At 39.9% G+C, this 18,839-nt stretch overlaps 1 protein-coding gene across 1 annotated transcript in view; it reads right to left on the bottom strand.

The window, feature by feature from the left end:
- The window catches only part of SH3RF1 (SH3 domain containing ring finger 1), a 66,610-nt gene that overhangs the window by 12,064 nt on the left and 35,707 nt on the right, over positions 1-18,839 (bottom strand). Inside the window, 4 exon segments of the mRNA XM_053459844.1 lie at positions 1,005-1,115; positions 2,731-3,027; positions 4,851-4,946; positions 9,963-10,238. Of these exon segments, the coding sequence (XP_053315819.1) occupies positions 1,005-1,115; positions 2,731-3,027; positions 4,851-4,946; positions 9,963-10,238 (780 nt within the window).

Below are 18,839 nucleotides of genomic sequence, written 5' to 3'. Positions count from 1 at the left end.
CGTATGAGACAATTTTATACCACTAGAAAGACTATTCAAATGCTGGAATAACGCTCTTTTTACACATTTGCTACCCATTGATCTGGCTGAATCTTGGTGTTCTTGGTTTCCACATTACCGCAGATAGCCTCTAACACTTTGGCAACAACCTTTTATTAAAGGAAATACATGGTATCCCCATGCTATGTTGTCTCCCTTTCTTTGCTAAATTTTTTTACAGCATAAAAAAAGACTGTGCTTCTCACAAAAGCACGTATTATAATAAGAGAATACTTTCTCCGTTCTAGGATTTCCAAAAAACCACAGCGGGCTTCATGTCATAACCTCTAATTATATATAATCTTTAGCACAGAACCTGGCATTTGCATATCAGTTCAACGACACAGGTTTGTCATAAAAAGAACCAATCAAAATAATTCCCCCCTGCTGCTTTTTAGACTAACAATAAGAAAATGAATTAAAAAAATAAATAAAAATAAATCAAATGATATGTTAAATCCATGCACTAAACCGTGTTTTTCCGATTAACATTACATTTTATTTTGCAGATTCACGCTGGCTTTCTAGCTTAGAACCGCCTGGCCCTGTGATCTTTTTACGACCTCTTTGTTGTTGGCTTTCATAGCTTCGTCTATGTAATACAATAATCGTATGCAGGCTCTTGGCGTAATAATACAGTTTAGTCTCGCAGCTGAACCGACTTCCTTTCCTAAATCATCTGCTTACGAGTCGTCGATGGCCCAGTTGTTATGTGAGTGTTATAGTAAGGGTACACTTAACGAAATGATGAAAGCAGACCAGCTTAGACCAGGGGTGGGCCTAATGTCACCAGCGCGTGAGTGCTCACCGTAGGACTTTCGGCAGCCTGACCTTCTGCCGGTCACACGTCGGTGGAAGGCCTTCTGCTTACTACCGATATAGGCCATCTCAGGTCTGCTACCTATTGTCAGGACATAACGATGATACATATTGTATCTGAGAGAGACGTCAGGCCTGCTACTTACTCCCAGTGCAGCTTGGTAGGTGACTTCCGGTGGGAATGAAAATGTAGGCCCACTTATAACAGGGCTGCTAGGGGGCGGGGTCACAATGAGCCCTGCAGTACTGATATGGACCTAACAAAAATAAAAAGAAACAAAAGAAAATCGAATTAATAACAACACACTCACTCAACAACAACAACTCCCGAAAGGCAAGGGGAAGACTCACACAAATAAATTAATTAAAAAGGCCATGTTGACCATCCAAGAGGTGCTGCTCTAATGGGTTTGTGACAGAAATGGGAAAATGCACAAAAAATGCAAAAGTATATACAAAAAATAGTCAAGAGACTTTTTTACCTGCACACACAAAAACACAAAACAGGTAGTTGCACAAGAGGCTGTGGGCAGCAAATCACATGAGACCTAGCCCTTCACAACTGCTATGTACATTTATGCTGCACAACGTCCCATCACACCTGCGTCACCGTCACAATGTTTAGCAATATTAGCAGTTTTTAAACTGATTAATACATCTACCCCGGTAACCCAGCTTTCCCAGAGTTACAACCAGCGGCTGAGCTCCCATGTGTGTCATCACCGTGTGGCATTTACAAATATCCGTTATATAATTTAGGGATTTATTATGGTTCGTTAAAAAAATAAAAATGCACAATTACAAAATGTGTTTTAAGGGTACTAACACGTGAAAGGTAGTATGGATCTAAAACAGAAACCTATAGAGCTCTGGTCAAAGTAGAGGTTATGTAAATATTATTGTTGAGGTCTAACTTGAGCTAGCACAAGACATAAAGTGGTAGGCAACGTTCAAATCACTTGTTCAATTGTAGCACAGTGTTTTCATATAAAGGGGTCTGTTCAGATGCACTAAAACATGTTAAAGTGGCAGTGGCAACCTGAGCACCCTGCGAGCCTTCTCTGTGTTTACTATTCAACAAACAGCTTCAACTGTCTACAAGTTAATACTAGTTGAGTCTCCAGGACCCATGTTGACCAACGTGGGGAAGCTTTCTACATGTTTTCACTGATCTCGGCTTAATCCAAAGATGGATCAACCCAGAAACTCATGTTTGCAAATCACCTGAGATGATAGTTAAAAGAATCATCCAAAAATTACTGGTGCCAAGTCTATCCTACTGAACCTCCAGGAGAATAAACCATCATCATTGTGTTCCATGAGCATAAAGTCTCTGTTTTGGAACCAGGTGATACATCTGATGCAATGAACTACTTTAACCCACCATATAACTCAGAAAAGCAAAGAAGACAAGTAAATGCTACTGAAAAACATATACTGAATAATCACATTTCTGTGTAGCTCGCATGGTAGCGATTAGGAGAAACGGTGCATACTCTCTTTCATGTCCGTCTGTTATTACTAACATCTTACATACATATATATATATATATATATAGACTGTAAAGATAGCTAATATTTTTGCTCCAAAAACTACTTGCGATTATATTGATTTTTCTTTAATTACATCATTTCACTGGCTGAGTTCAGTATTCATACAATATAATTTTATGTACCAATAGTGATATATGGGCTTCACATTTCAAGGATACTATGTACGATTAAAATACAGAGAGAAATACAGGAGAAAAGGCCATTTGTCCGGCAAGGATTAAGGTACTTTGACTGGTGATTGGCTGCAAGGTGCCATCTTTATTCCAGATGTAGATTCAGACTCAGGCCCATGAGATCACACAAGGGTATGGTCCTTACCTGAGATGGGGCACTACAGGAGAGCCCGCTCAGCTCGCTTATTCTAGCAGCAGCGGTGGGGTTACTGGAACTAATGAGTACAGGAGGGCTGATTTCCATTGAATGGCGGTTCTGGGCAGACTGCGATGACTTGTTAGACATGGTGAGGGAGGTGAAGGAATGACGCTTTTTGGTGTTCTTCTTGGCATCTGTGTGCTTTTGAGAGTTGATGCTATGTGCAGTTCCAGATGTGCCTTCCCCAGAGTCACCTCCCAAAGGTTTATCCAGTTCTATCAGTTGCTTAGCCGCTGAATTAAACTGAAAATGAAAGCGAAGATGTAGCTTATAAAACACTACTAATGATATCCAGCAATATTTGGTTGCCACTGTAGGAGGGGAGCTAGAGATCTAGTTTGACTAAAGCACTAGAACGTCATAGCCAGCCTTGAATTTGGGGTACTGAATGATGTAAGTGGGGCTGGGCTCCTCCAAAAGCGCTACTGAGTAGACAACCATAAAACAGACCGAACGCTTGTGCCCCATAAAAAAAAAATTACATACTTATATAAATGGGTACACTTTTGAATATGACTAGAGAGGAGTATTGGGTACTTTTCAAATGTTATCTCAATGTCAAGTAACTTTTGGTATTTACTACTTTTCTAATAACAAAAAATGACAAATTAATGATTTTTTTTTATATAGTAATAGAAACCAGCTCTGCATAGAATAATCCAGTATTATATATATAAAACATTGATATTTGTTTGGTCATATATTTATGGAAATGACAAATATTAAGAAAATAAATTAAAGAATGAAAGAAAAAACAACATTGATATCCAGGCCTACTTATGAAGCCCCCCCATCTCCAAACACCCCAAAATTTCCGTAATAATTGTATATATCCCAAAACATTCGTCAGCTATTTGAACGCATCTGTCTGCCGGGAATGAGCAATTAAAGAGAATATAGACCCTAGAGCTTTGCCATTTTTGCTCTGGGCTTATTTTTCCACTTAATTAAGATATTTGTTTATCTCCGGAAACAGAGCCCGTGCCTGCTGTTCGCTGGGCACCGCAAAATCTCCAAAAGGTATTCATGTACCCACGGGATCGATCTGACACAGGGCCAACGCGGCATTCCCTTCTGGCCGGCAAGCTATACGATGGCTACAGTGGCTAAGCAGATGGCCCCCTCGTCAGTTTAATTAGCTGCACTTTACTTTACAAATGAAGGTGCCAAGGGTTATTCAACCAACAGTGGAGCCATGCATTCGGATTATTCAACTGCTAAACCTCTGTGGTTCCCGTCGACTAAATCAGACGTGAAGAATACAATCTGCAAGACAGGCACAAAACCCCAGTAAAGGGGGCCCACTGTGCGTGCTTTATATTAAACAAATCATTCAGCTTCAAATACACGCAAACAGGTGTCATGGGAAACCTCCCCCGGTCAGTTTAGCTGGAAGGTGGGTACTTGCCAGGAATTCCGATGTAATGGGTTTTGCAATCCAAATCTTACTTCATTCGAAAAGTTTTATTAGGGCAATTACTTTTCTAATATAAGTAATAATGGTTTCAGCCGACTTGGGCCCACGTCACGATAAAGAGGTGGCAACGCTGCATGTAGACGTATTCCCGAAATCCCAAAAGCTACTGCGAACGGAGCTGGCTCGGTACGCGCAGTCCAGATGTCCTCTGGATTTAATGATGCACAAGGGAGACATGTTTCCCTAATTCTCAATTATTCTTAAATAGCCAAACATGGTCAAAGGGACACGAAAAACAATTCCATGCATATGAGCAAATGCCTATAAACGAAAAAAATCAGGCCCAGAAAATAAGGGAACTTAAAGAAATGAAAGACAATGTAATAGTAATTGGTGGTCAATGGTCCAGTAGCCTGTTGGATGCTCTCATATTGGGGGTTTCTTATAAAGAAGCAGAGGTGGAATACGGTTGTAGTCATTTTACATTGCGAATGGAGAAAAATAACTGATAAATAGGGATTTGGAGCGGCTTTCAATGTGCATTACAGGCAAGGCAGGCTAGATCCTGTTGTACATTAGTATTATTTCGGGCATTTTTTTTACCCCAAACATTTCTCCATATTTTGATATCAGCATTGACGTAGCTTACCTCCACGTACGAAATCGGGAATATTCCAATCTTATCCGCCAGCATTCCTTCCGCCCAGTTCTCGTCCACCCTGCGGATCACCGTGAGAATGTCATCCTGTAGAGACACAGATGATCGTTTCACTTGGTTAATGGGAACCATGAGTTTTCCTACACAGTATTATAGCGAGTCGGATGTAACAAGAACCTCTTGGGGTAATCAGAACACCCCAATGAGCATCTTGTGTGCTCCACAAATACATACTTTCACTACTATACACATCGCGCGTCCATTCATCAGACCAGTATGACGACAATTCTCCCAAGCTGAAGAACGGAAGGTGCAAATGTCTTTTTAAATCTTTTTCCCTTAAGTGCAAATACTCACAGGGTCCAAAAGGTGACCCAACTGCATCAATACTTCCATTCTAATTTCCTGTATTACATACTCCAACACGCGTGTTTTCAGTAAACGCAGATAGAAACCAAGGTCCTTGAAGAGATATAAATCAGCGCACACTGAAGACCCCCTTATCATTTACACAATTCAGTGCATAGAAAACAACAGAGGCCCTTTATTAGTGTAAAAAAAGGTGTAAAAAGTGTAAAAGTCTAATTGAGCATTAGAAAACCCTTTAATAATTATGTTACAGCCAGAAACGTCCCCGTTTTCAATGAAAAAATGAAAACAGCTAAGAGACCCCCAAACGTTTGAAGAATAGTGCGTATATACGTCTCTTGTTTCTGTAAGTCAGAATGTTATATACTACTTATGTCCTGTCAAGGTCAAGATTATTATATACTTTGGATGTTTTTATTACCCGTAATTACCGCCGAAGCAAAAAAGATTTGATTTCACACCGAATTCAAAACTCCAGAAGTTAAACGACTTGGCTTGGATTTTGCTTTGATCTCCAGATAAATCGTAACATCTGGTACGTGTCTTGTCTTGCTTTTTTATTATTACAGTTTTTTGTAAAGAGAATATAGCCTGGTTCTTTTTTTGGCAGTAGCATTACAAGTTAATGCTATACTAATTCAAGTATCAATTGTAGAGGTAGCCAGACTTTATTTTATTAGCTATATAAGCACATACGGTGAGCAAAGTCCAGTCCTGCTTCTTGCAGTATTTATGTCCTTCCTCTGTTCCTCTTGTCCGGTTTGAGGTTATGAATGAAAAGCAATTTTGATAATTGTAAAAGAGGAGCAATCCAAAAGGAATGGTCCCCTGGGTGCTATGGTGATTGCTCCACTTTAGCACCAGAATGGATCTATACGTATAACCTTCTTTGGGACAGAAATGTTCTTTATAAATATGGCCCACTGTTTCACAAAGCCTAAGACCATAATCCTACACAGTCTTCGCAACCCCTTAAAGCCTCCACCAAATGAAGTCCACGTAGGCAATTAACAAATCATGTGACTACAACGTAATTACTAAAGCAGGTAGGTATTATGAAGAAGCTTAGTTGAGTAGAAAGGGAAGGACACATGATACAAATGTTTTTCACAGTGGTATGATCCAAAACCTTAAAAACAGAAGACCTCCTGAGATTGTTATACACTATAGTGTCTAACGTTTACATAAAATGCTGTTATAAACCAAAAAAACATCCAAAACATCCAAATACCTTTTTAATGAGAGGTCAATGGAGAGTAGAATGCAGAAGGACATTTTAGAACACACAACGAACCTTGAAGTGGACACCTTGTTCAGTCATCTAAGAACTGGACAGGTGGACTTCATAAAGTGTTCACCGAGTATATGGGATAAAGTGTTTGCTAACTTTATTTTGTATTTATATTTGCATCTAGGGACTGTTCCAATGAGATCAGTCATTTCTAAAGCTCGAACCCTTTGTCATTGTATTCATTTAACCCCATTGTATAATTACATGAATTAAAGTGCCTTATTCCCCAGAATCGAGGAACATATCTAAGACAGGCTAGAATTTTGAAAGGAAAGATTTAAGAACAAACATGTTCCAGCTGTTCCGTTGCCTTTGGAATCTAAGATGCAGACAAGTCTTTGGGTACTCTTTTTTTCCTACAAAAAGCCTGTCTTATATTCCAGAAAAATATAGTGAATGGAAAAACATCAAAACCGCTGTGTTTAGCTGTTAGAGCTATTCAAAGGAAATCAGCTATCCGCCAGATTCTGCAATCTTCAGACGCTGACAAACTACTTACACGCGCACTTATATATGTGCATCTTTCCTAAACTTTATACAGTATAATAATAATAATTTAAGCATTGTCAGCTTGCGTTATTTCTTCTCTTGCAAAAATAGAATATTTGTCTAAAGTCACAAGCATAATATTCCGCAACATGGCTCTCGTCATCAGAAGATTAAGCAAATCAAGTGGATATGACCTAGATTTTAAGAAATTAAAGGTGCTGTTCCATTTCTTTTGCCCATTTCTACAACTAAAGGCAGCAATTACAACACCCAAACACCTACTGTAGGAATACGTCTTTAATGACGTAAAACCGCGTTGATGAACACTTGTCGTGTCTAATTTGGCCACTGAAGCTGAAAGAAACGCTTTAATGTAGAACCTTTAGATTAAAGACTGAAATGGCAGATCTGATAAGGTGTATTTACTAGAGAGGACAATTCAGTGGGACAGCACCTTAAACATCAACAAGGTGCATGCTACTTGCACAGGACAAACTTAGTCGGATGACGGGGGCTTCAGTTAAAGCCCCTCCTGGCTGTGAGGACCCAGGCAGGACGCTGCTCCCGTACCTAAGGGAGGCTCCAGGGAGTGTCGCGGAGCCTCCTGTGTTTTCCATTCGCATTTCAGACACTAAGTCAAGTTTCAGTAGCCGGAGGCAAAGAACAGCAAAGCGTGTTTATTCTTGCAGTAGCGTGCGCAGCCAGGCACCCTGATCACATTATCCGCCCTGAGACTAACACAAAGATAACAGCCCTGAGCAGCAACTAAATATAGCTTAGAGGAAAACCCATCCTTTTCTTCTGCGACCCAAATAAATGCCCTGCTTAACTCTTTCACAGCCAGGCCGCTGCAGGAAGCCCCGGAGTCAGACGCGGTACTCATTTAAAGCAGTTCCAATAATAGTTCTATAACATGCTATTCTATACGGAGAAAACACTGACACCCTTCCAGCGCTTAAAGGGTCAAGCAGAGGGTTTTGTTTTTCCCATTCCCAATACTGTCATCAGAATAATTACTGGGTAACTAACTATCATTTACAAGACATGACATGCCAGAAATATCCAGATCATGTGAGCGTTGAAAAGATTAGTGGGGTTAATGGTTTGCGTGAATAGTGCGCACAACTATTTCCTGTGCTGATGATCAGTCAACGAAACCGGAGCAGATTTGGGGAAAGAAGTACTATTTTCAAGATATGAGTAATGGATTCCGGCAGGTGAGCCGCAGCACCTGAACGCCTGTCGCCGAGAGGAGCAGCACTCACGATGAATAATTGGGAACAAACCCACCTTTACATAGTGTGATGGTTGGAACTTGATCATGAATTAGTACGGCGTCTTTTTTTTTAAACAAATAAAATGTTCCAAGGATTGTGCGTTTTATGATAAGCAACCAAGTGATCCTTCAGCTCTCTGAGAGGTTGGTATATGAGTGGAACAGCCTTCCAGCAGAAGTGGTAGAGGATAATACAATGAGGGAATGTACACAAAAATGGGCTAAGACACAAGACGTCCTAATAAGATAATAATAAGGTTTTTTAAAGCAAGACAGATATCTGCAGCTCTTATAATTAGGATTTGTTTTAATGGTGAAAACATGTAATAAATTATATAATTTATATTACATATTATATAAATATCAGCTTATATGAATGAAGGCTGTATTACACCACCGCACAGTTCGGGTTAGGAACAAAAAGGTGATTCTGTGTAATGTTCCAAAAGCTTCCTTGTCATCACAAGATGGTAAAGTAACGTAAAGAGCCATTTTCCCAAGTAAAACGGGTTCCTTTACCTCTATGAAAGGCATCAGTGAAAAGGAAAAAAACAAAAAAAAACATTGTTTGGTCACTTGGCACCGGCAGCGATTTTATAAACCAGCCTCAATCACCCAATGAACTTAGGAAAATAAACAATGAAATATTAATAATGCTGAATAGATACCTTTTACGCTAAAATTAAATTTTAAAAAAATAAATATTTTTATGGCCATCCAAGCTTGAAAGCCAATGACAACAGAATGTTCTAAGCTTGTGGCAAAGGCAGAAGTAACATCTTGGAAAAAAATGCCTCGGTAAATCCAGAAAGAAGTTAGCTTGGCCACCTCTTCCTGGGCTGAAGTCCTTTCTAGTTAAGCCAGCTTTCTGTCCCCGGAGAGCATCTAATTATGTGACAGCTTGAGGAGGGCCGACTGTGGGCCATCAGACTTGGACAGAATGCACGATTTGCGTTCTTGTGTGACACATGCGTGCCAAATGCCGAGGTGGCAATGGTTAACCACCTCCTGCCAACAGACACATCTGTACACCAGTGTCAGCAACACAACTAAATGCGGGTTCAGGAAAAAGTGGGCGAAGATGTGCAACCCCGCTATATACCCTTTGTACAGCGCAGCGGAATATGATGGTGCTATTTAAAACAAATAATAATACCGGTATTTGCCACGTCAAACCAGGACATAATAAATGGGACACAGCAACAAAAAATACATTGAGTTTTTACTCACTATGGCATTTCTATCCACCAGTAAATGCCAGAATTCAGTTAATACTCCGTTATATATACACACACAAACATAATTATACATATATCAAAATACAGTATCGCGATACAGCATGACACACATCTGCGTATCTATAATAGAAACACTATAAAAGGGGCAATGATCCCCTGAAAGGTTTCACTCTTCTAGCCCCATCGTCTAGTCACAGTATGCCCGACACCTCTGCAAGGATCCCTTAGGTATCACATACATATATACACACACATACAGAACTTTGCAGAAGTTTTAGATTGCCTTTAAATTAACAAAAGAAGATTCCAGCTATCCAGAGCTTCCTTTTTCGGTATACTGTTCTAGGTGTGACTGATTCAAAGTGTATTTTACTTAGTGTGGCTTCAACCTCAAAGAGCTCCTAATCCCCAACCGTCGGGATCGCCCATCTGGTTCTTACCTTTGAAAAAGGTAGACAATCCTTGTCTGCTTCCTTGTCTTTCACTTCAAAGTCGTAAAGTGCTTTGCATTGAGGTGGAGGCTGAGGTAAAGGCTTTATGATCTGCACAAAGTTAGTCGGGAAAAAGCCATGGACACCGTTGATTTCTCCGTGATACCAATTCTCGTCAACCTGCCGGCGGAGCACGATGATGTCTCCTTTATTGAATTTGAGATCACCAGGCTCTTTCCCATCATAGTTGTACAAAGCTTTGGCACACGGTAATTGAGGTACACCCTACAAAAAAATGAGAGAGATTAGGTCAGATTAGGGTCTACCGAAGAACTACAGAGGACTACAAAATAACACTATTGTAAAGAAGTTACCCCAATGCTGTATTATGCCTGATGCTGAGCATTAGACATCTGCTCCATATTTCCAACATTGTCCCGATGCCATATCAGGAGATCCCAAATATCCCTAAACTTCAGAAACCATTCTAACACTCGTGATGTATTGTGATGTTACCCTGCCAAGTTTATTGGTTGGGCAGGTACATAAATAGTAGCAGACTTGTCTCTTATGTCCAGACATGGGTCACAAATAAAACTCGAGAAGATAGTCTAAAACTAGCAGCTGTTGTGAGACCTATGGTAAATATAGCGACGTTCCTTACATATATATATAAATTTATCGGGTGTTGCACTGGCTTCCTCTTGAATGTAACATCATTTCCAGTTTCAGGCATATTTCGCTGGTAACCAATTCTATTTTCTGTTCCTGATGGTGTATTTACATGAGCTTGCCATGATTAGGCCTCAAATAAAGGAAACCGATGCTAATATGCGCCATTCTAGTGGTCAGAGAGTGACATTAAATCTTACAGGGGGTCATCAGGTTAAATCAGGGGTCTAAATACTCTTTGAGTCTCCGATAGCCTGGTGATAAGGTTGGCTAACGAATGTTTTCATCAGCCTTTCCGGAAAGATCTAGAGATATGTACCTGGCTTCTGGAACAGAAACATAAAAGGAAATAATAACGCAAACTTCCCGTTAATTTTACAGCATCTGACAGACGTCCAAGTCCAACAACTGCAAAGGGCCACATGTGGCCACGCAGCCGATGTAGGAGAACGCATGGTTCTTTTCATTCAGGGAGTTATGTACATGTGTACGCACTTCATGCTCCCCGCACTTCATGCACTGAAAGCCCATCCATCACACAGCCCAATTACTCCGATTGGCTTCTTTCAAGCTGTTGGGAGATTACCTATCCAGTGAAGATTACCATCTGTAAAACACGGTTTATTATAGAAAGGGGCAGGAAATCTATTATTAACAGGGCTGTGATCTAATTTAACCTTAAAGGAGCAGATGTGCTTAGATTGAATACTGGGGGGTAACTAGGGTTTACATGTTGGGGGGGGACATTTTCAGAATAAAATACCAGATTTTTTAGAATTAAACAAAAAAATTATATATATATATATATATATATATATATATATATATATATATATATATATATACACACACACACACAAATTAAAATTCAAAAAAGAAATAAAAAACTTGCTCGTGGGTGACAAAAATGATGGACACAAAAAATTATGGCAAAAGAGAAAACAATGTTGTAAGCCAAAGAAAAAATAACAAAAAAAATTGGCGGTCTGGAAACAATATGATGACATACTGTCTCATTACAGATTTTATTATTATAGACCAGGAAATACACAAAACTATTTTAATCGAGAAGTCTGAGTACAATATGTGTAAGAATCGCTGTCTGCTAGATTCTTATTTATTATATTTGTAAAGTTTCAAAAATGTACAACATTATTAAGTACCAGAAAAATTAATAATTTACAAAAAAAACAGAGCTCTTTTTGTTGCTGAACTCAAAAGGGTTAAATCGCTGTACAGCCGGCAAAATGGGAGGAAAGACAGATGATACAGCAACTTCAACTTAATGAGTAAATTGAATAAGCATTTTAAGATCTATTACACTGGGGCAGAAACCAGACCGGGAGCAGTAACCCTTGTAACTGGTTCTCTACATTACAGAATTCTCGCCTTCTGTCGATCTGTTTTAAAATATGGTGCAGTATTGATGGTGTTGTAGCTTAAATCTCACCATAAAGATTCATTTTTAGAATCAGAACAAATGGAATAACACCAGTTTAATATGTTCGCCACCTGCTTCCCCAACAGGGAGACTCGCGCAGCTAAACAAAAACCTCATTGCTATGTAGCGGCTCACTGGGACATGCCTAATAAAGACAGACGTGGGAAGCCAAAATCCATTCGGTTGTGGATAGCCGCTTTTTTTTTTTTATATATTTATCCTTGTTGCGAATTTACCCTTTTCTGTGCAAAAAAGAAAAAATGTGTCCTGAAAAGAAGCATTGAGATGCATATTCTCTTCGTACAAGAGAAGAGCTGGTCTGAAAGACTCTTTCAGACGCTCCGCAAAGACCTGGACTACAATGCGGCGTGTAATAAATGGGGCAGCAGAGACTATGCGAAGCTTGGACAGATCTGCCCGATCCTCTGGCCTTATTCCCACCGGCCGTCCCATCTTCTCCTGAACTCTCACACCGGAAGATGGACATCTCCAGCAATCCGTGACCCTGGCATGAGAGCAACTCATTATGAATGATCACCTGCATGATGGTCACCTTTTATTAAGTTATTAAGAGTATTAAGTGGTTGTGTTTCTAAATGGCTGCATATATGCTGGAACTAGTTTTGTTATTTACTGGAATTCTTCAGTAAGTTAGTCTCCCAACGTTACAATTGCCTCTAGAGCAACTTTAGCTTCTATCCAAACTCCATAGACTAAGTGGAAAACCATGATAACATTAGTCCAAGTATCGATGCATAATTCATCAGGATTTCTTCCTCGCACTGCGTAATGTTAATAAAGTAATATTTTTTTCGGAAATGAATAATGATGTGATACAGTATCGCTCGGCACTGTGGGAGAGACACGGGGACAGAGGAGCTGCAATTCCTTAAACATGTCCGCTTTCTATAGACTCACACCAGCCGTGCAACGATGTCTCGTATCCTGGATTTATCATTCCAATGATTAATATCTGCGTATATTTCTCACATGACATTGCCTGTTAAATTAAATTATTGTATAGAGTCTATACAAGGACAAAGATCACTTTGTAAAGAAAAAAAATAAGGAGAATTGTGATGGGGAATGAACTAATAGTGATTTTTGTCTACTCTGCATTAGTAATTACCCCAATGCACCAACTGCGTCTCGACCAATCGCGTCAAAGAGACAGACTGAAAGGGCTCGAAGATATAAAATTCAAGCGAGGAATTAATAATCAATGGTCAGGCTAAAAATGATGATGTCAATATATTATATAGCCATGTATTACAGTATTCGTACATTTAAATTGAATTTAATCATCATAAATCTATTAAGCATTCATCCCAAATTATTAAAATATATAGTTAACTTCATGGGTTTCCAGGATTAAATAAGATACCTAAATTATAATATTCTAATATTATTTAACAGAAACCAAGTGCAATAAAGACAAAAGTGAAGTGCGGTCACGTGGTGTCGACGTTTTGAATTACTTGCGCAACAGTCTTTTCCTCAAAGGGAATATTGTTGCAATCCTAAATGACTATTTCATTAGGAAAGCATCAAACATCTACACCACAAGACTTCAAAAATCTATACCACAGTTCATACAGCGCTAATAATGCATGTTAAGTGTGTAATAAACCACCGCTACATCTAGACTACAGGGTGGAACGCAGCCAAATTCTGTTAATTTTGGCAAAAATCTGTGTTTTTATACACATAATCTTTTACATATAACAAGAAGGTAAGAGTCAGTATTCAGTTATGTTAAACACTACAATGCATTTATTCATAAATTACATGAAAAGGGAAATCCTGGTGAGGTTGAAAGTTCTATTCTGGGAATAAAATTGCGGTTAACCCGGCCTAGCGTAGCTCTAGGTATTAAAGCCTGGCTAAACCATAGAGGGCGATGCATATCTCTTAAGTGTCGGGTCACAATTCTCAGACACCCTTGCTGTTCCATGTAGCTACCCACTGTCTGGTTTTTGCGGGCAGTGTGACTCATGGGCAAGTCGGGGTTCATTGGATCTGCCCCGACTGTCTTAAGGAGCCGTAAAACCAATGCTGTTGCTCCTGCGTGGCCACCTTGACCACGCTGATACTGAACACCGCAACGCGTCTCTTCAGGAATGGTGAACGGGGCAGTCTCCTCTTGGGTCCAACCATGTCCCCTACACCAGTGTCCCCAATAACACACCTGAGGGGGAATGGTGATGGGTTTCACCGCTCGAAAAGCAGATGCTGTCAACAACACGTTTTATAGTTTTATATCCCATAAAACTATGTAATGATGTTTATACATCAAAACAAGTATATATATATATATATATATATATATATATATATATATATATATATATATATATATATCAAGCCCACCGTATGTGTATAACATGGGGAAGCCACCTAAGCTCTGGATGTGCATGAATATTAAGATGCAGATTTGCAATAAGCGTACTTGTTTGAGATATTTCGTCTGAACCAAACAACATTGTACGGGTAATTCATTTGGTATTTGGTGTATTTAGTGATATCAAGAGCTGTGATGATAACTATTGCCCTTTGAGGCAGCTTCAAGGTTCTTAAGGAGACACTATTATACGCTAGCCTGTCATCATGTAAGAAAATAGCCAGCAGTTCATAGTAGACGGTTCTGATAATGAAAACACAGCCCTGCACTTTTCACAGCCACATAAACAGCCTGCTCTTATACTATGTCCGTCAGGCAACAGGCCCCCGAAGATTTGCTGAGTTTACATTTCAAGCCTTCCACTTGGCTTTACATGAAAGGAAAAGTCTTAAAGTAAAAAAAAAGAAATCCTACCACAGGTTTGCAGCTGCAATTGTATCCCTGCCAGCAACAAGTAAAGTATTAGACCAAAATTATCTGCCCCTAAGACCTGATTAGTACGTTAACTGATCACTTTAATTGATAAAAAATATATATATAATAGCTGGAAAAATAAAAAGCTGTTATTATCCAGATCAGGTGGCAAATGGCCAAAGCATTTTTAATACTGTTGGAACCCAAGTGAACTGGAATACAGAAATCCTATTTCCCAGCTATATTTTACCACCAGATTGGTGAAAAACCAGCCAGAAGGCATCTGTCTTCTAAAACCCACACCAATTCTTACCATTGTACCATGGACTGGTCATGAGGACGTTCCATTCACTGACCAACTAACACAATATCACCTAAACGGATACGTTTATATACAATTATTATGAAGGGTGTTTGGCAAGTGCTTTCATTTGGTTGTTTAGCTTCAAACCACTAGAATTTGGCCTCCTTTTAACACAGAACGGCATGTAGCAAAACAAGCACACAAGAACCTAAATCAGATCAGGTTAGAACTTGTTTTCTTTTTGATAGAATCACGTATTTTGTTTTCACAAATTAATAAAACTACTAAGCACATTGTATTTATTATTCATTGTTAATCTTCAGAGGCAAACTGGCAACTTGCGATGGAATAAACATTTATAAGAAAGGGCTCAAGGTCCAGGGTCTCATTGAGTGAGCTGTATGGTCACAGGTATCGCCTCTGTTTCTGTGGTAGACAAACAAAAGTTCCTTATCCAGCCAATTCCATGGACATATTTGCTGCAGAATACACCGAGTCCCCTTCCTGAGAACACCACAGCAAGGTGAAGTTGATGCCCTGTTAACTAAATGCAGTTCTTGCAGGTTGTGATACAATCCCCTCCTCCATCATCATGGAAAGCCAATTGCTTAAAATAAAGCTATTACATAATAGACAAGTCCCTTACCACCAAAGTTGCAGGACTTAAGAGGCCCAATCTGGCCAACAAGACCACCGGCCAAATGCCTAATGAGATAGTGGTCTGGTGTGCCAACTCATTATGTGCGTGATGTCATGCAGCAATCATGATTTTTTGGGCTCTGTCCAGCGCTGACATCAAATGAACTCGAAATGTAGTATCAAGTTCCCAGATATTTTCCCACACTTTTACAAGCACTTTCTGGAAACATTTGTTGTACTAATCCAGTTATTTGTCCAGAAATATCCATGGGTCACCTAATACAACAGTAACAGTTAAGTCTAGGAAGAGTGCTCTCTGAATGCGACTAACGTTTCACTGAGAGATCCGACTCGGACTCCAGGCACAGAGTTGCCGATATAGCATAACATCCTCTGCCTTTGAAATCTAATCCAACATAGAGATATCACGGGAGGACTGCAGAGCCAGAGGGGGAGAGCACCCAAAACAAAGGGAGCTTTTCAGGAGGAAAAATACAACAGTAATCATACATGTGCTCTGAATACCAAGTGCTGGCAGACAATATGATCTAAATATGGAACCTTTTATTCTCTCTAGTGTCACAAGGGTCTTTGCTCGGACCCCCAAAACTGCCAGTCATCATACACGGCACCCACCACCATAGAGAAGTCCCACAGAGAGTACAGAATGGTGGGTTGAAAGACCACCTACCCTTTTGGTGTAACTGCAGCATTAGGAACATGGTTCCCAGTACTACTGAATATCCAAACCTTTCCTAGAAATGATTCTTTATTTTCATGTGGCACAAAACCAGGCATTGATCGGCTGCGGAAACAGAAAATGAAGAAAAACCTCTTAACGTTTTCTACGTTTTTATGTGATTATTCAAAGGGACGCTCTACTGCCACAAACAGCCTCGACAATGAATACATATTAAACTTCTATATTCCATATATATGAATACACATTAAACTACCGTAATACTCTTTAGCTGCAAGAAAGCAAATATCCATTGCTGCAGTATACTTCCCTCTGCGTTCTATGTGCCAACCACTGGCCGGAAAGCACTTGCTGTGCATGAAGTGGGGGTGGGTCTACTTACACCACCAGAAACTGTCAATGCCAGTGGTGCAGAAGAGTACCAGCGCATGCACATTGCTGAACGGGAGATGCATTCAACCGCGTGCATGTCCGGCAAGGTTTGGGGACCAAACACAAAGAGGGGTTGTGATTATCCACATGTGTGTTTTTCATATGCATATGATGGCTGGAGTATACCTTTAAACCTTCAGAGCAAAGAATAACATGCCAGAGAGCATAAGTAATGTTTTGTCTAAGTGGAACTGCATCTTTAAATTGAGGTTCTGGATAAAGAGCGATTACGGTTTGAAAACTAGCCCTATCACCATAGTTAGCAGCCAAAAGAATGGCCCATTTAGCAGGAGCAGACAATTGGTTTTTATGGTCATTCACACCGAAACCATGTTTTATATGTGACCCACAGTATATGAATAACCTAGTCTCTCATATAATCACAATGTATTCATTCATGCGCTTTACTGGTGCCATCACCGCTCCGAACTGGATCTACCGCAGCCTTTGAGAGATGTGCTGTTTATGCGCGGTGATGATGAGGGCATTGTCTGTAAGAGTGATTTATCCAAACATGTTACATGGCAGATTGGTGCACTTCAGCACAATGTATTATTTGTAATTCCCAGCTCTACAATATATTGCACGTTATAGTAGATGATAACCACAAATATCCCACTGACAGCTGTATCCATTTCCAGCAACTAAAGAATGATAAAACCCCATCCTGGAGCCCTTAATGTGCTTTCAACGCACTGTTCCAGGAAGTTAGATTTAAAGGCGCAGCACTTATTTAAAACATTTATCCGAGATGTTGGTCTTTTATTTAAAGAAATTTAAAGGAACCCTGCAGCCATCATATGAAAGGCGTGTAGTGCCTTTAAATAATAATGGCAGTGCTTTCGCAATTGCATGGGGCATTCTGCAGAATCCCCCCAAACCATATGCATTTTCAGGCTCAGCGAGCCCTAGTAAGACCCCCATTGATTTGTAACGGTACTGCTTTCCTGCCACTGATTCGCTATAGGACTACAGGAGAGAAGGGCAGTCGCAGCAACAGGGCTGCCACTTTTGGTCAGGTAAGGAAGGAATGCATATAAAAGTATAAGGTACTATGCATTCTTATTTAATGGATCTGTCCCTTTAATTATAAGAAAGTAAATATATATATTTTTTTTAGAGAATTAACCTATTTTGCATTACCTTTTTTTTTTTTTTTTTTTGGATAAAGTTAACTGCCTCAAACTATATATAATTAGGGCTTAAATACTTAGGAGGAGCCCGACGCTAATTAGACATCTAGTCCCATTTGAATAGATTCATGAGCCACAACTGGCGTTTCGGCCACGCAAAACAAAAAAGCTATTTCTATGCAAATACAGGGCCTGGCCTGGAAGGGGGGAAAGTAATTATTCAGGGGGGATAAGAATGGCTAAAGACAGCTTAACCCCAGAGACCCTAAATTTGGGAAGCATGATAAAGAGTAACCAGCGTTCATGACCACTCCAAGAACAAAACGGCAATAACCGGGACTTCTCAAGTATCACAAAGGGTTAACATGAACCTTTTCTGCTTGGCAGATCATTACGTGTCCAGAGGTCTCGCCAAAATTCCTGCTTTCAATTCTCAGGGTTCTTATCCAAAGACTGTACCCTAAAATGAGTGTTTTTTTTTTACTTAATTATCCTTAAAATGTGACCTCGGGGCGTGTGTTTCACATCCCAAAACATGGCGTCACCTGGTACAGCGAGATCAGAAGCTGTACAGCACTCAGAGAATGCAGGCGGCCCGTGAAAAAGATGGAAACTCTAGCAATATCCAGACTTGGAGCTGTGTCAGATGCCGGGAAGGGGTCCAGCAGTGATCCAGCGAATATGGGGGGGTCCAGCCTTCCATCTGGGCAGGAAGATCATTATAGTTCTGGGGTAGGAATCAGCTGTCAC

The sequence above is a fragment of the Spea bombifrons genome, chromosome 1 (genome assembly GCF_027358695.1).
Source record: "Spea bombifrons isolate aSpeBom1 chromosome 1, aSpeBom1.2.pri, whole genome shotgun sequence".
In the NCBI taxonomy this organism is placed as follows: Eukaryota; Metazoa; Chordata; class Amphibia; order Anura; family Pelobatidae; genus Spea; species Spea bombifrons.
Note: the sequence above shows the minus strand (reverse complement) of the source record. Positions and strands in the feature narration are given on the sequence as shown.